At 39.0% G+C, this 23,463-nt stretch overlaps 1 protein-coding gene across 4 annotated transcripts in view; it reads left to right on the plus strand.

The window, feature by feature from the left end:
• Positions 1 to 23,463, plus strand: part of LOC133663473 (paired box protein Pax-3-like) — a 61,670-nt gene that overhangs the window by 14,851 nt on the left and 23,356 nt on the right. For all 4 annotated transcript variants that reach the window (XM_062067957.1, XM_062067956.1, XM_062067953.1 and 1 more), the window contains exon 5: positions 22,180 to 22,379. In XM_062067957.1, the coding sequence (XP_061923941.1) occupies positions 22,180 to 22,379 (200 nt within the window). The remainder of the gene's footprint in view (positions 1 to 22,179; positions 22,380 to 23,463) is intronic.

Genomic DNA, 23,463 nt, shown 5'->3' on the forward strand with positions numbered 1-23,463 from the left:
ATGAGCTGTCAGCCAGTCAATGACCTCTTCTTTCTGTGGATCGGTCAGTGTGGTGTAATAATACGGTTTGTTGTTACGTTTCTTGCGGGCAGGTGTGATGGTTGGCATCTCAGGGTCTGTCTCTGGCTCTGGCGTTGGAGACTTCGCCGGTGGTGTTGGAGACCTGTTCTCAACTGTGCCTGTTCCTCTCTGGTTCCTCTTTGCTGCACCTCTACCTCTACCTTTCTTGGGTCCCATTGTCAGGTTCAGGATACTCAGGATACTTCAGGATACTGCAGGATACTTGGATGTTTCTTCTTCAGAGTCAAGGCAATGAGTGATACTCCAGTGGCAGCCCTCTTGCTTTTATAGGAGCGTGCGAAAGAGCGTGAGAAAGCGAGACGTGAGAGCGTGAGATACGTGAGAGCGTATCAAAGCATGTCAAAGTGTGAGAAAGCGCCACCAAGCGTGTCAATCCTTCATCAAAGCGGCGATGTTCGCGCCAAAGTGTGTCAATCCTTCATCAAAGCGGCGACATTCGCGCCAAAACACATTTTTTTAGTTTCACCTGTAGAATGGGTTTAACAAGTTTCAAATACTTTTAAAGTGCACACATAATATAGGCTACATAAAAACTTGAACATGTTTTTAATATTTTATTTTCAAATTGCTGGCATACTCGTATGTAACAACTTCAACAAATGTGAAAGTGCATGATTATTATTATTAATACAAAACATGTAGGGGTGTCCAAAGTGCAGCCCTGGGGCCATTTTCGGCCTGGTGCTCACTTTTTTATCGCCCCTTGGCATTTATAAGAATAAAATTAATTCATGATTAATAATAAGATGTATTATTTGATATTACACTAGTTTGCTTTGTTTCCTATAATACAAGTTGTTTTGTTTGGATATTTAAGCATAGTGATCTCTATTGAGTTGCTTTTAGCATCTTTAATGTACAAAATATGTAAAAGTTATTTTTAGTTTTTTCATTTTTCTCCATGCGGCTCTTGGAGAAAAAAGTTTGGACACCGGTGCGCTAAGCGGTCAACGAAAAAAGCCTTTTCACTTACAAAAGGGTGATAAAAAACCAATACTGCTCTAAAATTTATGATTAATTATTGAGCCTTTAGAAAGATGTTGACCTTTCCACTGCCCTGAACATTAATAATGTCCTCTAAACGATGTCGATATTGTGCTATGCCACATTTAATGATGGAGGGAGTGTATTAAAGGGTGTCTGGAGTGAATGGAAAGCAATGTCTTCTCCCCGGAGAGCCCAGCTCTGGCCCCGGAGCGTAAAGCTTCACAATTGGGGCCTGGCCACAGGTCCCCTCTGGCCCCCCTTCCTTCTCTGCATTCTGCTCCCCAAATCTCTTCAAGCAGATTAAATGGACTCCTTTATTTCATCCCACTTTCATCTGGAGAAAAACAACGCCCCTCTCCCTCTGTTTTCTATTCTAGTCTCTTCTGGTGTCAGCCATGCATCTCCAACAAAGATAGTCAATACAAAATACACATTTGTGTTATTGAGACAGTATATTATGTTAAAATAAATGAATGTGCAATGTTTCCATTACAATAAATTATATTTCAAATTCATAGATAGATAATATAATCATTTTGAAACTGTAAGCCTGAGTATTTCCAAGTACTTCTGTGTAACTTTGTATGTATGATCGAAATAAACTGAACCATTATCATTTCCATAATGATAATGGCTACTATACTAAACAATTTAAGGAAATACAAGTGACTCTAATTAAATTGTAATTACATATAAATAAATATAATAACCAAATAGGAAAATGTAACAAAAAACAATGAAAAGTAAAGCAACACTGCGCAAAGCTATGTAAAACTACATACAGCAAAGCTACGCAAAGGAACTTAAAGAAACGCAATGCAAAAGAATGCAATGCTACGCAAAGCTCCACAAAGCTACGCAACGTAATAAACTAAAGGAGCATAATGCAACGCAACTTCACAAAGCTATGCAAAGCTTTACAAAACAATGTAAAGCTTTACAAAGTTACGCAAACCTACGCAACGTAACAGAGTGGAGCAATACAATGCAGCACCAAGCAAAGTAACACACAGCTATGTAACGTGACAAAGTAAAGAAATGCAATGTAATACACTGCGACGCAAAGCAACACAAAGCAGCGCAACACAGCACAAAGCTATCTAACAAAGTAAGGCCACATAACTTAACATAACTTAATGTAACTTAATGCAATTTAGCGTAACTTAACACAACTTAACGTATCTTAACGTAACCAAACGTATCTTAAGGTAACTTTAAAGATACTTAATGCAACTCAAGGTAACTTAACGCAACTTAACGTAATTTAACATAACTTAACCTAACACAACTTCACATAACTTAACGCAACTTTACATAACTTAATGTAACTTAACGAAACTTCATGTAACTTCATGTATCTTAGTGTAAAGCAATACATAGTTAAGCAATGCACTGTGAGGCAGTTCAAAAATTTTATTTGTTGTGTTGAAATTTCAACGTGTACGCTTTAGGGTTATACAATTTTTTCGTAAATTGAAAAAATGTTTATTATTGAAGTTAAAAATAACAACAATATACAGGATGTACAATCTAGTATCAATAAATTCACTGGATAATTACATTCATGGAGGAAACAACACACATACGCAAGGTACAAAAATCCCTCCTCGTTCTATTAAACATGGATGTATTGGACAGTGAAATTGGCCTTCTAGCTTTCATGGCATCATAGTGAACAAAGTTGATGAACAAAATAGCCTTAGAACCGCTTCACATTTTCAGTGTGTCTTTCGGACTCCATTCCTCATTAGGTGAAATTATCCAGATAATACAGAGGAGCCTAGTCAAGGGGCTGATACGTTCCTACTTAGTCGCGTGCGCGCACACGCGAACCCACAACACAGCCATACGCACGCACACGCATTCCTCTTTGCAATGCAAACAGTCAAAAGGGATAACTTTATTTAGTGAAAGAGGATCCTGGAAAAGGCTAATTGAATAAACCCGGGATCTTTGAAAAAGCCCTTACCATGGTGAGTGCAGTCATCATGTCATAATTAGGTTTATTGAGGCGCATTCCTTCAATTGGCCCTCTTTTCTCCAGGGCTCATTGTAACCGGGGTCCAGGCCAATGGCGAAGGGACAAAAGGGAGCCTTGAGCACACAATACATGAAAGAGACGCTAAGATTTAGCTGACGTTGTCACACAAACAGCAGGCAAATCATGTGGGTGTGTAAAAATGACTTGGGCCCAAGTTTGGCGTGCTGCAACTGTAAAAGGTGGGCATGCACTGGATCAGAGCCAGGGAAGAAGAGACTTGTATGCAATTTGGATGTGAATCGATTTTTTAAGCATCCCTGATTGACGCTGCTCCTAGTATGAATCCTATGGAAATTTGGCCCAGTCCTCCACCTAGCACACAGATGTCAAACTCAAGGACCGGGTGCCACAAGTGGCCCGCCATTTCTTTTTGTGTGGCCCATCAAAGGCTGCAAATAATGTAGGTCAATAAAGTATTTTCTGGCTAATTGTATATGTTTTTAAATTTTGACAGAAAAAGAAATGGAGCAACCGCAACTCCGAACCAATTGTAGCTTTACAATACTTGGGATAGAAATTTACAAAGCAATTGAGAAGACATACAAATACAACACTTAAATCTACAATACTAATAAATACAATACTAAAAAATAGGAAAACCAAAAATGTATGAAAGGACATAATCAATAGTAATAATAATAATATAAAATAGTTGTTTAACGTTTTTAATATAATAATTTATTTCTTTCGGAAAAAATAAAATAAAAATAAATACATATATATATATATATATATATATATATATATATATATATATATATATATATATATATATATATATATATGCAAATCTTTAAAACTTTAATATTATCTGTGCATGCAAGATGTTCCAAGAATTTTTTTTGTTAATTAAATAAATACCTAAATATGCTTGTCACCTTGACTTATGATTTCAAAGCAAGTTTTCCATCAATCTGTTGGTAAAAAATGTAATAATCAAACAAAATTGCCTATGCAAATTTTGTAATTAGGCTAATATGCATTTTGTGTAATTCGGCTATATGTATTTACATTTATAAATATTTACTTTTGCAAGCGATCCTCTGAGGGCAGCCATAACTGCAATGTGGCCCTCACTAAAAACTAGTCCGACACCCATCACCTAGCAAATAAGGCACACTGTAGCGTCAGGCATGTGACGTTCACCAAACATGAGTTAAACTAAAGCTTTAAGGAAAGGTTTAACATTTGTCCACAGTAAAACCTTTGCGATATGACTGTAACCAACAAAAGATGACATCGAAACACCGTACATGTTAAGTTCTCCTCAGTGCAATAAGATGTCGTACAGTTTCAGTCCCATCATGATAGTACAAAGACAGGACCAATAAGGTCGTGGAGGATCTTTTAATAGCTATTGGCTATTAGTGGCTTGAGTCAAACGTCTGGTGAAGAGGGCTCTGTCTGTCCATTGAAAGAATGAATGTGTCACTCAGAGTCTCTGGGCAGGAGGGCAAAGTGGCGAGCACCAAATCGCTCTCCTCCTCTACCCTGGGGGCTCTAGCCCACTCTCCTTGTCCCTCTCTCTTAATTTTTTCTAATAAGCCCATGCATGATGACCATCCAAGCATGAAAACATACTTATCCTCAAATGAATGGCTCCTCTATACTTCATTAAAGCCTCTTTCTCCTTTCACACTTTTATTGTGACTGTCTGATATCAATTCAAAGGGCAATTAATGAATGCACGCCAACTTTGAAGTTAGACCGATTTTTTTTGGGGGGGGGGGGGGGGGGGCAAGTGTGTGAAGGACAGAGGCAGTTAGACGCACACACACACACACACACACACACACACACACACACACACACACACACACACACACACACACACACACGACTCAAGGCTCTAGCGCCCCAGCCTTCACCCGTGATGGACTAGCCACATTGAGCAGTGGCTGAACGCGCCTCAACGATGGCAATGAAAGAGTGAAAAGGGCCAGCGAAGGTCAAGTAAAATAGCTCGCCTTAGAATAAGGCTTCTCTTTATCTTATGTAAGCCTGCACTACAAGCACAGGGCTTGGCTGAGATTTTTTTTTTAATATGCATGTATTTGATATGCATTAAAGTGTTTTTTTTTTTTTAAAGTTCCATTTACTTGTCAAGAGTCAAAGATGGCATAGTTCACTGTTGATAGGGAACATGCAGCTGTCAATCACCTGACTGATGAAGCCTGACTTTCATTTGTTAACTAATTAGTCTGATTGATTTTGTGTCGTAGCCATCTAGTGTACAATTTGTTGAATGACATTATTTTAATTGGAAGCCATGCTAAAAATTGTCTGAGATTTGTCATTGAATGTATCAGTCATGTAGCTTGTGTTACCAAATCACAGGTTCCTGGGTAGTGTATATCAAAGCAGAATATGGTAATATATTATCAAGAAACAGTGTTTAGTTTGGCAATATGTGTGTAATTTAAAATAAAAAAAATAATTATACAGTGGTTACCATTTAAATCAACTTCTTTTTGTGTGTGAAATAATTAGCTTAGATGCTTATAACTGTTTGAACGACATATACTTTTTACAACAGTAAATAGTAAGACAAATAGAGTTACAGTGAAATCTGCTTAAGTCGGCACCGCTCATATCTAGGAATGGGTACCAAAATCCGGTTCCTGCTATAATGAATGTAGACTCAGCCACCTGCAACAAGTGCAAGGTTTTGATATTGTGCAAGTGACCTCTTGTAAGTAACATAGCTCTGAACAGGAGAAACATATATCGGAGTAAGGAGTAGTGTACTAGACTAGCCTGTGGTACAGCAAAATCTGTTCTGGCATTCATTAAATACAATCTCTCCATACTGGATGTATAGCTGCCAAACAGTTCAAAAACAGCTCAAAAACAAACTGTAGCGTCCCGACAGAAGCGCAGAAGCAGGAGTCTGAGCTTTTTCAACCGTTTTGCCGACCTTAAAAATTCCAACAGCAGCCCTCATAACACAGTCAGCGAAGTAGTGCTACCCAGTAGCCACCATAGGTATAGCCACAACAATAACACAGCACTTCCTGATGATGCACCAATGAGTTTAAGATGAGCGAGGTGCATTCACAAACACCCGTGATAATGAGCATCAACATTACAACACAAGCAAGTAATTTTTTTTTTACACATTCTCTATGTCCTGTAGTGCTGCAATAATTATGACAATTTGTTGTGGATTTTATTTCTTGAATTTTTATATTCTACTTATAGTTCTCATTTAATTTATGTAAATGAGGTATTTCAATTATTTGTCTGTTAACCTTTTTAAGCACAAAGGTTGTTTTTTTCCCCGTTTTTTTTCTCAAAGTTCAACAAAAATAAAAAAAGGCATTGTTGTTTAAAAAAATAGCACATTTTCCATTGGTTTGGGCACCGTTTTAAAAGTACCAATTTCCTATTAATATTTTTTAATATATAAATGATACTCATATTTACTTACTATGTCTTCAACCTGTCAAAGTAAACCAACTCACCCACATTTGTTCTTCTTATCTTTAAAGAAAGTGCTCGCTTAAGTTGACGTTGACATACATGGTGGACCGCTTTCCGTCGACAAAGTTCGAGAAACAAAAGAGTCATTAGACCTGTATGAAAATTTGGTCCATTGACGTCGACATGTGTTCATTCATACTTCCTTTTGAAACGTTAGCCACCAGAAGAAAGTTACAATTAAATGTGCAACAAATGGCTACAGTACTTTCTCTTTTGATTTGGGTTATGTCGACAATCTTTTATGTCAACATTAGGGATGTAACAATCAACAGTATAATGACAACTGCAGTTAAACTCACAACGGTTAGTATTACCGTTTTAAATTAAAATGACTGAAAAAGCATGATAGATAACTGCACCTTGATAAACTTATGGACTGACTGGCGCCAGCTCGCTAGCTTTAATGCTGACATGAAAACAAGAAACATTAATGTCTTTTCCCATTAAGAAACAACATACCATAATCTAAACTTATGTAAACAAATTTGTTACGCATTTTTCATTCAAATAAATCTTAAAGTGGTACAATACAAACCAATATTTGAATCGATAAAAGCTTAGTCGTCAAAACTGACAAAATACTAAGACTAAAAAATACTGCGTCTATTTATCTAAAAAAAAAATTACTTGGTCAATAGATTTTAGTGTGTGCATAAGTACTTTTTGACCACATTCAACAAAACTTCGATAAGAATGATAACCGTGATAATTTTGGTCACGATAACCGTAATGAAATTTTCATATCGTTACATTCCTATAGTCAACATCAGTCAGCCAGTCCGAGGGGCGTCGACTGTTCCATTGTAATCGGATTAGGGGGAAAAAAAACTATAGAGGTGGAATCTGGGCAAACACGATCTTGGTGAGATAAAATATTACGTTTTCACCACTTCATGACTCTGTGTCATGAAAGGAACCCACACAAAAAAACTGTGATGCACATTTTTTAAAGTTAAAGGTAAAGTACCAATGATTGACAAAAGTGTTGCTAACCGCTCTTTGTCCGTGGCACGGAAGCAAGGCATGCCATACTTCCACGGTATTTTTCTGTGGTATTTAAGACAGATGACTGCCTGACAGCGAAAAGGACGCAAGTTAAACCATTTCCTCGATAAGTAAGAATGGCAGTTAACATGTACAGAGTTCAACATGCTGGCCGCCCCTTGCCGTGACCTGTGTGGCGAGACATATTTTAAAGACAGGGAACAGCAAGGTCACAGGGTAGCATGGGGTCGCTTGCTTGTAGCACCGCACAGGAAACGAGGTTAGAAACACATTTAGTTAAAAATGACAGGTAACCATTTCCTGATACCTCCCACTATTTTTTTTTTTTTTTAACCATATTTTCCTGAGAGCTGCGTCCTCTGCAGGGGACATTTGTGTTTTGCATAACAGGGCTATTTCCACCCCCCAAAATGTGTTAAAAGTAATAGACCAAAAACAAATGTCCACTGCAGAAAACGCTGGGTTCCTGAGGATATCTCCTCCACAATACATCAGTGTTCCCTTCGCCACTTCGCAGTTTACTTACCATGGTCTTAGTGGATCGCAGATTTTTAAAGTACCATTGTACTTATTATTAATATTTTAAGTACCCATTTAAATTTCATTTTAAAACTATGTATGGTTTTAAAGCAAGGCTATTTAACTAAATTGTTCAAGGGGGCAGATTTTCCGAAAACCAAAGACAGAGGGGCTGGACTTCTGCCTTCACTATTATTCTTATTTTGAGAACCAGCATCCTCCGCAGTGTACATTCGCTTTTGGTCTATTTCTTTTACAAGTTACACATTTCTTAAGAAAATGTTACGCAAAATACAAATGTCTGCTGTAGTTGACGCTGGCATTTAGGACAGTGTTTCTTAACCATAGCTATGTTGGGCCACAAGCCCCTCTAGACGGCCGCCAAAAATGTCTGTTTCTCAACTGTGGTCCATATGGGAGGTACCCAACTGTAATACACTTTTCCACCATTTGTGGCAGTAATGACAATATCAAACAAATAGAAGAAGTCTGGAGCTAAAGTCCTAGAGAAGTCTCTTAGGCGCAAAAATTATGATTAAGTTGTATAGCTGTATTTTTCATTTGCACTTAAATGTTAATGACAGTTTTATTGACAGTGTATTCAAATTAAGAGTAAGATGACTAATTCAGTGTTAATATATGAGTGGAAAAGTTGGGACCCGAGGTCAAAAATGTTAAGAACCCCTGTTTTATGAGATTAAGCGGTCAATGCAAGGATCTTCCAAAGTGTTTACAGTGGTTCAAATTACTCTATACAACAGGAGCACTATAGTGAATTTAAAAATTTGCTGCAAAAACCAAGTTTTAAACTAAACTTGGGGGCCGATATGGTGTCATTCTCGGATTGAATTTGCCCCAAAGTCGCCAGTTGAATAGCGCTGTTTTAGTGTGTATAAAGCATTTCAAGAGCATAGGAAATTATTATATGTGTGTGTGGGGAGGGCTTATCAAAACTTTAAAAGCATATAATAATATTTTTAAATCCTAAAATAATTAGCTTCCCTACTTTGTGGAAAATCATCTATCAAGGGGGTCCAGAATGTAACCCCTGTGATAATGGAGGGAACACTGTAACTTAAAATGAGCAAACCCTTAGTACAATTTCTGAAGGCTTCTTAGCAAGTCAAGTGAGTTGACTTTCAAAAGACACCAGCCAGAGAGAGTCACAGATGGATCCATAAGCTGTCAGTAGAGCCATTATCTTACCCAGCATCTGCCTACTTTGACTTCTATATACTGTTTAATGCAGTCGGGCAGTCACTTAGTCCCCCAGCGCCTGAATAGAAGCGGTATGGTTGTCCCGCCCAAATAAATGCTGCGTTTGTCTCCGCTGCCTTTTGTTTTGTGTGATTTCGGGAGGTGAGGGTCTAGAGAGAAAGGGGTGGACAGAGTGTCACTGCCTCAATTTAGCCTCACTGTTAACTAAAGCCCCAGAAGTGTTCTTGGGCCGTGCGAAGGAGGGGTGTAAATAGTCCACATATGGCCTGTCAATTCCCCCAAGTCCTAGGTTTCACGTCCCCCTTTTGCTCTTTATCTTTCACTCTCCCTCTCACGCACACATGCATAAATGCTGAATCAGAATGGTCTCATGTCTCAGTGGACATATTCAAGCCATTCTCCCAAAAAAGCAGCAAGACTGTCAGGTCTTTCCAACAGTCTGTTGCAGCTAAACCCTCTGTTCTCCTTCTGGGTTTTCCTGGTGTGGTGTGGAAGGAGACACTTTGGGCTGTCTTGGCTCCAGAGAGGTTGTTTTGCTTGGGGTCCCATGCACACCGCCTCTCAGGGTTTTAGTTTGGTTAAACAGTTTTCTTTTCTCCTCTGCCCCTGTCCGCCAACCCCCTTCTCCTTGCTTCTCTTATTTTGTGGCTTAATCTCAGCCCAGTTCTTTTGCCAGGCCTTCTCCGCTCAGAAAATGATACCCTTGTTAGGCTCATATTCTCTGTAAATTTGACGAGTCAATCAGAGTCAGTCTCACATGGGCTCATTGCTATGTTCATACAAGATGGAGGAAAGTATACAAAGAGAAGTCAAGAGTTTACTGGGTGCACGGCATTCAGGATATGGGATATACTGTATTATACATACAGGCAAAACAGTTATACGTAGGTTAAAGTGGATAATTTGATTGACCAATTCTATTTAACAGTGCCAAATTGATGAGATCAGATCTTAAGGATAGCAAGGCGATGACGGTAAATGGGGGTCATTGAAACCACAGGTTGGCACAATTCCTAAAATACCATTTGTATGGCTCAGTCAAATAAGTCATACTTGATGTACATACACAGATTTACTGTAAAAATGAATGCTATGTAAAAGTAGCAAGAAAGCTATTGTTAATGGCGGCTCAAAATGATGACAAGCTCCTCTACATGCTAGTAGAATCTGGGGAAAGTCGAGTGCTTGGGCTACAGCACAGCACAGTGCATAGTGTGTGTATTAGTGTGTATCGGCACACCCAATGTAACTTCTCCACAAGCCACTTTTACTGTATTTGTCTTACGTCATGTCTGACTGTCCTTTTCTAAACTTTAGTCGTACTTCCTTGTTCTGTATTAGGATTAGGTAAAAATAGATTTCATGGAAGAACAAACTCCTACGATTAAGTTACTAAAGATCTTCTTGGTTTAGCTATTTTGTGTGTTAAAAGCTAACTAATGAAAAATAAAAGTATTATTTAAGTAATATTTATTCATTTAGATTTTCACAATTGATGATGTGGACGACTTGTCCAGGGTGTACCTGCCTCCCGCCCGAGTGCAGCTGGGATAGGCTCCAGCCCCCTGCAACCCGGAAAGGGACAAGCGGTAGAAAATGGATGGATGCAGTTGTGTCTAACTTGATAGGGCAGGCCTATTCAACTAAATTGTTTTGGGGGCCACATTCCCAGAAAGCTGGGCGGACTTCTCCCTCCACTACTAGTCTTATTTTGTATACTCCTGAAGAACCAGCATCCTCTACAGTAGACATTTGATTTTGGTGTATTTATTTTGTCAGTTACAGAAGCCTTCTGTCGTTTTTAAGGACCTTTTGCAAAAAAAGTAGTCAAAGATCATCTTTAGACAGCACTCTATTGTTTAAAAATGCGAGTCTCTCACAAGTTTTTTTAACTGAACTTGCGGGCCACCAGTTGAATACCCCAAATTATGAAAAAGAGAGGACCTAAAATGTAACCTTGAGGAACACCACTAGTTTACTTAAAGAAGTTGAACACATGACTACTGACTGCCTCTGAGGTAAACAGGCTACAGCAACACCTTAGTTACAAAAATCACATTACAAAAAAAAAAATGAAACTACCAAAAAGGAGAGGTGTCCTGAGAAAAGCCTCAGTTGTGTAAATCACAAGTTTGGATCCCAGTGTTGTATGTTTGCTAGCAAGGTTTAAAATTTCAATACCGTGATCTTTTATGTGTTTACAGTGGTCCAGGTTTCTCTACAAAACAGGAGCACTCTAGTGTTTTTAGGTATTTGCTGTAAAAATGTTTGTCTCTTAAGTTTTGAACTGAACTCGGGGGCCGGTATGGTGTCAACCCAGGCCAGATTTGGCCGCCCGGGCCGCCATTTACGTAGCACTGTGCTACACTTTCCATTACAAAGGTGTCTACAGTGCGGGCGGGGGGCCTTTATTTGCCCACAGCTTTTTTATTGACCCTGAACATATCCAGACAATTCAGTTAATACATAATAACATATATTATTGGATATTACACTAATTTGCTTTGTCACTTATAATAGTTGTCCCTAATCTTTTTGAGCCCAAGGACCAGCTCACTGTCCTGCCGACCTCATATTCAAGTATTAATATTAATAAATGAGAATAAACCTGTTACAGTTTGAATGTATCACACCAATTACTACAGTGTTATCACACCAAAATAAACTCCCCTTAATGCAGAATTTCCTCTTACTTACGTCATTTCCTCTTACGTCATTGACAGCGATCGATAGCACTTCGGCTTTGACTGCCCGTCGCTGGAAGGATACTTGTTTTTTTTACATTTTTTATAATATAGCGTTAACAAAACGTCTGTATTAATCGGACAAGTACTAATCGGACAAATTAACCTGAGGATATTCCTGACTGCACATTTGACTCGTGGACATATGCGGAAATGAATAACAGTGTACAATAAGTTAATTCATTATCAATCAACATTATCAATTTTTATTAAAACTAAATTTATTCGTTAAATTCAGTTTTTTTAGTTCTCTGTTTAAGTGAACTAAATTAAAATTACATTTATGTGAACTTAATCTTTTTTAGTTTCATTCATTGTTTTTACGTCAGCGCTCAAGTAAGAGGAAATGACGTAAGAGGAAATGACCTCGGAAGTAAATGGGGTGGGGGGAGGTTTTTGTAGGGGGAAGAAATTTGGCGTGACAGCACCCTTGTCTTTGTTTCCCCTGCAAATGATTTTGCTATCTTACCGAAACGGCACACACTGATGTTGGAGGCTCAATCAAGTGCTATAGTGTGACTCGGGCTGCAGCTATCGATTATTTTAGGAATCGAGCAATTAATCCATTAGTTTGTTCGATTCATCAAGTAATCAGATAAAAACAAACTTTTTTTTTTAGCTTCAATGCGTATTATAGGGAAACTATAGTTGATATAAACATCTAATTTTCTGCTTGCCACAACCTTTATTTATATATTTTTCATAAACATTGAAATGACCCTTTCAGCATGTGTGCATTATTAAAAAACAAAAAACAAAACAAACATATAAAAAATACCATGCTCCTATGTACGCTCTATTGCTGCGGCCCTGCGGAAACTAAAATTGCGTATTTAAAGTTGAGGGAACTCCATCCGGTCCCGTTTTAATACTTTAAAAAAAATAAATTACACTCATTTAACAATTAATTAAAGTGACAGAATATAAATCGAAGCTTTTTTCTAACCAAAATAATCGACTAAATCTGTTGCAGCCCTAAGTGTGAAAAGTGAGTGGAAGTGTTTTTTTTTTTTCAAAATAAAAGACAACAAAAATGAATAGCAGTAATTTTAAAACAAATTTCTTTACGGCATGGAATGTTTATTACAAATTTTAGCTAGCGTACCAGATATTGACCTAAGTTTGGTTGGTTTTAGGATCTTTAATATACAAACAGTATCAAAGTGGCCCCCAAATCCTTCAGTTTTTCTGTATGCGACTATCGGTGGGAAACGTTTGGACACTGCTGTTGTACAACAACAACAACAACGAACATAAACCAACACAGGTGCCCAGACAAACAATCCCACGGGTGCATTTACATGATCAACAACAACCCACATTGCCCCTGTCACTCCCTTGGGTGCTTGTACAGTTTTACTCCTAAGGAAGGAAGGGGAAGGGGTGGGCTGGAATCCCCCCCGGCTGTGCCCCCATCTCCCCCCTATTTCTCTGTGGAAACTCTTTATGCACCCTCTTCCCCATCCAGCTCCCCCGTGGGGCAGGTGACAGCCCTCCACTGTGAAGGGCCGAGGGAGCCATGACGGATTCCACAGATGGAGCGTGGAAATCGCCGGCAAAGAGTTCAGCTTTTTGTGGCAACAAAGGGCCAGAGAGTCAGAAAGAGAGAAATATGGGTGGAAAAGAATGGCTGGATGGGACAAAGAAAGACACTTAAAAAAAACGACATGGAGGAATAGGTATAGCTTGTTTGAAGAAGAGTTTCTAGTCGATATATGTTCACATTTCTTGTGTAAATCTTAGCAGTAACACAGCAAAATGAGTTGAGTGTTTTGCAACACCCATGTTATCATCACTGCAGAAATGGGTATTATTTTGTCTATCTTAACAAACATGTAATCAGCGGAATAAAACAAATAAGCCCTCTTATCCATCTACAGCAAATGTTCAACAAAGCTCAGATTTGATGTTGCAATGTCTGAGAAGTTCTTGAAACCACGGTAGCAGCTATAAACGATAGGTGATTCCAAAGTGATTAAGGATTTTTTCGGCCGCCTCAGCTTTCCCAGGACCCAAATCCCTGTGAAATGCAGAGGAACGTGCATGCTGCTAAAGTCAGGGGAGTCAAAAAGAATTCCATGTGGCCCTGCTCTATGAACTGGAGGGGGAGGCTGCAAAAGGCCTCATCTCTTGTTTTTCTGCCAACCTGTCCAAAACTCCCAAGGCCTTCAAACCAAACTCCAAATTCCAGCAGGCTCAATGCTTTGTTTTTGTTTTTTTGGTGGCTTCGAAGTTTGTCTGTAAAATATTTTGTGTGCTGAGTTGTTTCACTGAGACACCGTAAGAAAGTCAGTACGGATGTAGGTTGCAAGTATCGTAAAGCGTGCAAAATTGCACAGTATCTTCAGTCTCTATTTCTATTGGCCCTCTATTTTAAATATTTTACTTCTTGCTGCCCCCAATGCTTGAATGTTTCTTTACCAATTTGCCCCTAATACATGTTAAGTTGACTCCCACTGCTATTTGTGTTGCGGGAAGAAACTAGCCGAAGGGGGTGCAAGGATCAGTTTCACACAAGGGGCCCACAGCTAGTTGGATTCCCTTGTACTTTATTGTTGTGTCTAAGGGGGAACTAATACAGTGTTGCACACAAAACAACCCCTGTGCTGAGAGGGAATTAATTAAGTATAATTAGGTATAACACAAAAAAGTGGGCACCCTGGCCTTGGTGAACTTATAAGGGGGTCCAATGGTGTGTTGTATGTAGTGAATACAAAACATGTTGCTGGATTATGGCTAATCAGAATAGAATTAATACAGATCTGTGGTGGGAATAGAAAAAGGAGGGAATGGACTGTCACACAAATAATGTCACTGCTGCTCAGTTAAGCTGACCATCAAGTCAAAAATAGTAGTTTTGTAACTCGTTTTATATTCTGGGTTGACTTGTAGTCATTTATTTATTTAATAACATGGCAGGTTAAAGCACAACAAATAATTTTTTTTTTTTTTATATATATACATGTTTTACTTATATCTATTAATTTTTTACTATATGTGTATTTTACTCTTTTGGGCATTAACAATTAGTTGACATAATGCCGATTAGAAAAATTCATAGGCAAACATTTAATATTGTGGACTAGTCGCTTAATGACATTTAAATCGATAGACCCCGAGAGGGACAAGCGGTAGAAAATGGATGGATGGATGGATGGGACCGGCAGAAATGTTCATGTTTACACTTTTACTCCTTTCGGTAAATAATTGCAACTAAATAAGCCTCACAGTACTGGATATAAATACTTTTGGTACTGAATGTTATGTTTACAGGACATCTTGCACTTGCAGTCTGTTGATTTTGTGGTTGTTGCACTTTGGTTATTATACCTTCTGGATTTAAGTAAAACCATCAGTTTCTCAGTAATTTATGTTTGTTTTGTAACAGTTGAAGGTACTAGTACAGGTCTTAAAAATGAGTTGAAATCAAGTCGCGGACTCAACGTCAAACTCAAACGTGTACAGCTGATTATAAACAATAATCAGTGGCTAGTCGACTACTAAAATAATTGTTTGTGGCAGCCCTATTGGTAAGCAGGTACATGGTAAACACAGCAAGTGAACGCATTATCTTATATATAGTTGTGTATATATAGCAATTGCTGGGACATAGAGAAGGGTTAGGATTAAAGGTTTACAGCAGATAGGTAGTTGTCCAAATGGAACACAATTTGCACTCATTATAACTCTTTTTGTAAAATCAGCTCCTCCCCACTAATACACACGCACACAACAAAATGATAATATTATCTTACAAATGCAGTATTTGTAATAGTATATGATTTCACCCATCCGTTAAATTAATACTTTTTTTTCCCAAATGCAGTTAATATCGCGTGAGAATGTAATGAACGTCAAAGTAACTTTGTTAAGTATGTATGTAATAAACTAAACTGTTTCCCTTCTACATTTTATTTTGGATGTACATTTACTTCGAGATTGGGGGTGCAATATTCAATATGTGGAGAGCGTTTGCATATGCGGTTATGATATTGTCACCTCCTTTTAGTTGTTATAGAAACTGCACATCTTTGTTATGTGACTTTATACAAAATAAGCTATGCAATATTACGATTATTTGTTTTCAGTCTTGTTTAGCTTTCATTTATCTCAGCACAGAAGTTACCTGACTGAACAGTTCAAATCAAGCGCACACACACACACACACACACACACACACACACACACACACACACACACACACACACACACACACACACACACACACACACACACACACACACACACACACACACACACACACACACACACACACACACACACACGCACACGCACACGCACACGCACACACACACACACACACACACACACAAGAAGAGGCAGAATAATGGCCCCTGATTAGTCTTTTGTGTGGCTTTTAGTCCACCAGTCCCCCTGTGGAGCCCTGGGACTTTTTTTTCCTTGGGGTTTATTCTCTCACAATATTCCTCTTGAATGGAGGTCTGTTTGGCCACAAGACAACAAGGAAGACCGTCACTTGACTTGAGTGTGTGTGTGTGTGTGTGGAGGGGGGGGGGTAGTGTAATCAAACAAAGAATGATACAATGTATTTTTTTTACGGGTTATTAAAGGGGAACTGCACTTTAAAAAAACAATTGCCTATAATTTTAAATCCCTATGTGAGACAAGCATTAAATATTTATTTTTAATGCATTCTAAATTGTAAATAAAGTCTAGCAAGAGGTGGCCAACAATGCATGTAATGGAGATTAAAATGATTCTGCCTATAATCTGTGCTGTAAGTATGTATGCAGTGCAGCAACACACACATTCATAATCCCATGTAATATTTAATGCATTTTGGTCATTTTAAGCTTTATGGCGGCACATTGATTTCACAACCTACGGTATTTCCTTCAGCAACAATTACTACTAATCATGGCAGACTTTGTGAGAGCCAATGATGACTACTTTGGGACAAATGATGATCCAGAATTTTATATTTTTGAGCCTAAATTTAATGAGGATGAGCTACAACTTTTAGATGCTAAATGATAAGTAGATCATGCTATAAGTATCTATGGATATTCTCATTTTACTAAGCATCATGCAGCAGTATTGCTAATTGCTAAACAAGAAATACAAACTACAGACTAATAAGTCAAGCACTTACAGTATATACTCAAATACAACGGGCGAAACAGAGCGTACAAACAATAAAATTGTGCCACCCACACTGCCTGTGATCTACTAAGCAAGTACAACTGAGAAGGGGTGCAGACCGCCTTATTCAAATAAGGTTTTCGCGTGTACTATACGCGGCTTTCACCAGGGAGACACTCGATTATTTACTGCACATTCATGTTTTCATGTGGCATTTTGCTAGGTTTTCAAACAAGCTTCAGACATGCAACACTTTTTTCTGGGCATTTTAGAAACAGTTCTGCATTGGATCTACAATGGAAACATTGTTCTCTGAAGATGCACTCATGGCTGGCACTAACTGCGAGCAAGAAAATACATATTGCAAACATTTTTTTCCCACATAGGCGATATGTTAATGATATATCTTCTATATGAAAAAACGAACACCATGTAACATGTAAAAATCTGCTTTTTCTAGGTGGCTAGCAATGCAGCTAATGGGAGTAATGCATTCTGCCTCTAAATCACTTTAAAAATGCATCCAACACATCGGCGTGCTATGGTATTAGCCGTGAGTTAGCTAAGGCGAGAAATAGGCTCAGCTTCTACGTCAGCAGCTGAATCGCGTTTGAGTTAGTAATGCACAACACAATGCGATAAGACACCAATCTGTAGCCTACTGAATGAAAAACACGACAGCCTATGTACTGTAGTTGTAATAACATGCATGATGTGCTGCGTGTATCATGATCAATATGAAGTGTGACTCACTCGATGGACAGTTGTTTGTTTGGTCCAGCTGGCCAGGGAAGTTTTTTCAAGTTGACTTTCGGTAAGCACGCCATTTAGGTCGGAAAAACATGGCTCCAAGTTCCACATTTACATCAAAGTCACGCCGACATCACTCTCTCGGCTTCCGTCCGCTCCAACATTTCAACCTCTGTTCGTGCTCGCTTCTAGAAGCAGTCGCTCATCCTCTATATGTTCAGCTTCAAAAAGATAAAGTTGTGAATCCTCGTGTCCAAAAATAGTCGTCTTCGTGGTCTATTACCAAATCTGCCATGGATAGAATACACTTCAATCAATCAATCAAAGTTTATTTCCCGACTTTGAACAGTTAGTGCCTCATCTGATACCTGATAATCTCTCCATGTAGGAGAGGGGGGCAGAGCAGGAAAGAAAAGAGATAGCAGATCAACTAGTCTAGAAAGGGGTCTATTTAAAGGCTAGAGTATACAAGTGAGTTTTAAGATGGGACTTAAATACTTCTACTGAGGTAGCATCTCTAACTGTTACTGGAAGGGCATTCCAAAGTACTGAAGCCCGAATAGAAAACGTTCGATAGCCCGCAGACTTCTTTTGGGCTCTGGGAATCATTAATAAGTCGGAGTTCTTAGAACACAGATTTCTGGCCGGGACATATGGTACAATACAATCAGCAAGCTAGGATGGAGCTAGACTGTATAGTATTTTATACATAAGTGGTAAAACCTTAAAGTCACATCTTAAGTGCACAAGAAGCCAGTGCAAGTGAGCCAGTATAGGCATAATATGATCAAACTTTATTGTTCTTGTCAAAAGTCGAGCAACCGCATTTTGTACCAACTGTAATCTTTTAATGCTAGACATAGGGAGGCCCCAAATAATACGTTACAGTAATCGAGACGAGACGTGACGAACGCATGAATAATGATCTCAGCATCGGTGGTTGACAAAATTGGACAAATTTTAGCAATATTATGGAGATGAAAGAAGGCTGTTTTAGTAACACTAATGTGTGACTCAAATGAGACAGACCTCATAGTAAGCACCTGATATGTTGTTTAAAAAGCCCAAATAGGTAGTGGGCTGTTTTGACTAATTTTTGTTAATGGTATCCGTAGTAGTGATATTAATAATGTTACGTTTATTTTGTGTAGTGCGCCTTAAATCATTTCAATCACATCTAGGAATTGATATGATGGGGATCTTGAGATTATTTGCTCGGTGCTGCAATAGATTTAACGCTTCATAATTTGCCACCTCAGAAGAACGCATGTTCACCTCTGGCACAGTCACTGCAAAAAAAACATTATGTGAGTTGTGTATTATTCTACGAGAAATGCTATGTGTGCAGGAATTTTCCAGCCTGGCGCTGGTTAGTTCTAGCTTAACTGACTCCTCACCCAAACTAAAAGACACAGTAATTGCCTGTGTCCGAGCTTGCTGTAGTGTAGTTAGTCAAGTGTGACTCTGACAGTAATCTATGTTCCTAGTAAGAGTGATGGCGCCTTCCTGGTTATGGTGAAGGCCGTCCCTCCTCAGCAAGACCTCAGCAAGACCGGTTTGCCCCAGAAAGAGGGCCAATTATCAATAAACGTTAGTCCCTGTTCTCTACAAAAAATCATTGCCTCTCGCAGGCATGGGGCCAGAGACAAGTTTGAGCAACATCAACAACATATTTGTAGCGAGATTACAAGTCCGAGCTATGTTCCTCTTTGTAATCTCTGACTATCTCATCCTAGTGTCATTGGAGCCAACATGTACAACTCTGTTCACGTAGCTAGTGGTGTGATTAGCCTGTCGTACGTGTTTACTAGGCCTGTTGCGAGTTAGCTCTCTAAGATTAGCTTCAATGTCAGGTGCTCTGGCCCCGGGAATACACTTAATTATGGCTGGTTTGCTAAGCTGTATGTTTCGGGTGATGGAGTCCCCTATGACTAAGGTGTGGTGCCCAGTAAACTGGGATGTATGACTAACTAAAGGGGTAAATCTATTATACGTCTCAACCGGTTCACCGTGGCTTGTAGCTTACAAGCTGGGCTAGTCAGCTCGCTATAGCTAACACTAGCAAATGTGTCCGCAGCGTCTAAAGTTACGAAATTACTCTACTCTAGTTGGCGGACACGGTCCTCTAGTAGGGCCAACCTTTCCATGAGAACGATGCACGAAGAGCAGGGAGCCCTACTCACGTTGTTTCTTTCACCGAGTCGAGTTCTTTCTGTCTTTGGAGAAGTGGCCGCAATGCGTGGGAGAGCAGATTCCTTCAGAACGTAGCCACCTTTGCCGCGCTGGGCTTAGCTTCGTTAGCTTAACAGCTAGCTAGCTGAGAGAGGGGCGGTGAGACAGAGAGCGGGTGGTTTGCAAGTTTGATAAGACTACTAAGTATGTTTGGGAAGATTTAAAGAAAGCTGTAAAACAATGAGAAACACACAGATAGAAAGATAATAATTAGCTTTTTTTGTGGCAGCAGCGAGCAGTCACTCACGGCAAACAGGAAGCAGGTGTTTGTATCCGGAAGTAGGAACACATAATTTGTTGCCGGAAGTCGGAAGTGCGCTGCTATGGAAACGGAAATAAATGCGCCGAGAAAATTAGTTCGGGCAATGCATGAAATGACCAAAATACGGTAAATATTGTACATATTACATATTGTTATAAATGTGTCTGTTACTACATTATATATAGACTTGCAGTGTGTATATAAAACGTTGATGGAGGGTTTTGAAGTTATCTTAGAGGGCTTTGAAGGCTACAACAGTGACTCTCATTAGCCGCATCTTCCAAGCGTTTTTTAATCATCTTTAAAATCCCCCTCAAAAAAGACAAGTGTTCTTATCTGTCATAATGATTGTGAACGATCGGCAAAATTCCAAAAACAGTGCAGTTCCTCTTCAAGTCATCCAGCAGCTCTAAAATTATAAAATGATCATTTTGAATAGACAATATGTCTAATATTTTTTAGTTTTCACAGTCCATATATGTTGACAAGCATACTTAGGACGGTCCTTTCTCCCAGCCCTGTGTGTAACTGTGTCAGTTTGCACATACTTTTTAGATGTGCTAAGTAAAGACACAAAATAGCGCTTGCAGTTGTGTTTTAGTCTTAATAGATCACACTGCTTGTGCTAAGTAATTATATTTTTCCCCTGGGGGGCGGGGGGGCTACCCACATATGCGGTCCTCTCCAAGGTTTCTCATAGTCATTCACACCGACGTCCCACTGGGGTGAGTTTTCCTTGCCCTTATGGGGGCTCTGTACCAAGGATGTCGTTGTGGCTTGTGCAGCCCTTTGAGACACTTGTGATTTAGGGCTATATAAATAAACATTGATTGATTGATTGATAGATATTTGCATTCGGTATTGTTGGTGTTCTGATGACCAGCATATATTTTGCATATTCATTAAGACAGACGCTAAATAGATTGTGTTTCTTATTCTGCTCACTAAAGGGACGCAATCCTTTGTGCGCATCAAGTTTGTGTGTACTATCAAGTGTTTTACTTTAGTAGATCAGACCTTTACTGTCCGCTTTCAGTGATATGGCGACTAATTGGATGTTTATATCTTTCAGCACAACATTTGTTTCCCCCGTTTGGATGATGAATTAATCATAATACCACTCCTTAGGTAAAAAAAAAGGTGGAGGCAAATGAGCATATTGTCGCGTCTTACTCTCGAAGTTTTTGGGTCTAAATTTAACTTAAAATGTTCTCGCTTTATGTATATAACCCAGTAACATACATGAGGCATGATTTATAATCTAGCACACACTTTTACCATGTTAGAGGTGATGCAGCAGCTTAGTATGTCAATTACTACATAAGCTAGTTTACCACTTAGTGGTCAATGTGCTGTGTTCCTAAAAATAGTTCCTCAGCGTTAGCTCTCATAATAACAATGGCGCTAATACTTGGATAATATGTAGGTCACAACATGCACATGGAGTATTGTTGGCAGTTTTTTTTTATGTTTTTAGAAGGCTTTATAGGCAGAATAGATGACTCCCATTAGCAACATTGTTAGCTGTCTAGTACAAGCCGTGTTTTACAATTTAGAATACATAATATAGACAACGACGTGTGTTCTTGTCACACAGAAGGATTGTGAATGATAGGCACAATTCCAAAAAAAGACTCACAATGATGAGTGTACAATTATAAACTGTTTATTTTGGTTTTGTCTGACAATTTTATCAAAGATGATGTGGTTTCTTTTTCTGTTTTGCTGAATAGCAAGTCACTCAGATGAGGGTTCAGACGTGGAGTCAGAGCCTGACCTTCCATTAAAAAGGAAACAACGGCGCAGTCGGACCACGTTCACAGCAGAGCAGCTGGAGGAGCTGGAACACGCTTTTGAGAGGACCCACTACCCTGACATCTATACCAGGGAGGAGCTTGCCCAAAGAGCTAAACTAACGGAGGCCAGGGTGCAAGTAAGACATGTCATACACAAGTTGGTAGAGTGGCCGTGCCAGCAATCGGAAGGTTGCTGGTTACTGGGGTTCAATCCCCACCTTCTACCATCCTAGTCACGTCCGTTGTGTCCTTAGGCAAGACACTTCACCCTTGCTCCTGATGGCTGCTGGTTAGCGCCTTGCATGGCAGCTCCCGCCATCAGTGTGTGAATTTGAATGTGTGTGTGAATGGGTGAATGTGGAAATACTGTCAAAGCGCTTTGAGTACGTTGAAGGTAGAAAAGCGCCATACAAGTATAACCCATCTAACCAATGATATATGAAAACTAGGGCAACATTTTCGGCGTAAACCCAATCACCCAAAAAGTGGGATGTACGATATTAGCTAGCACTATATTCAATAGTAGTTATTACTGCTCTAAATTTGTTATTTGAAAATCTAATCACTTTTTTCAAATATCTGACATTTCCTGAAAGTTTCTTCAAAATCTGCCCATAATGTTTTTAGCTATACAACGCTACCTCACTACATCTCTGTTCACTCAGTGTGGCCTCACTGCATCGCACATTTTAAAGTACCACTGACTACATTGGGATTTAAGTGAAGTTTAATGCTAAAATGATGTTGGTTTTAGAGTGTGTGAAGTGTTTTAAGAGCAGAGCAGGTGTTTATAAGTATGTGTGTGAAAGCTGTGTTTGTGTGTATGGAGGACTTATACAAATGTTAAATGCATATAACATTTACCTCCTGGCACAGGTAATTAATCAAATGATAAAATAAATAGCCATGTCCCTGACCCTCTGGTCAGTCATCCACTCTCTTTGTCTCTGTGGGTGGAGGCAGGGCCGCTAGCATACACACAGAGAAGTTAAGTAGTGTTAGGTAAACGTAAGGCAACATAATAAAATGATCCAGATCACCTCCAAATCCTAATCCTTAACCCATTTCAAAATGTTTCTAAAAGTTTCATGAAAATCCGGCCATAACATTTTTGAGTTATGTTGCAAACTAACTGACAGACAAACAAACACACCCCAATAACTACATCAAAGACAGAGTTTGTAATACATAAGCACTATTGCGTTTACAGTGGACTCTCAA

Source organism: Entelurus aequoreus, linkage group LG13 (genome assembly GCF_033978785.1).
Source record: "Entelurus aequoreus isolate RoL-2023_Sb linkage group LG13, RoL_Eaeq_v1.1, whole genome shotgun sequence".
Taxonomy (NCBI): domain Eukaryota; kingdom Metazoa; phylum Chordata; class Actinopteri; order Syngnathiformes; family Syngnathidae; genus Entelurus; species Entelurus aequoreus.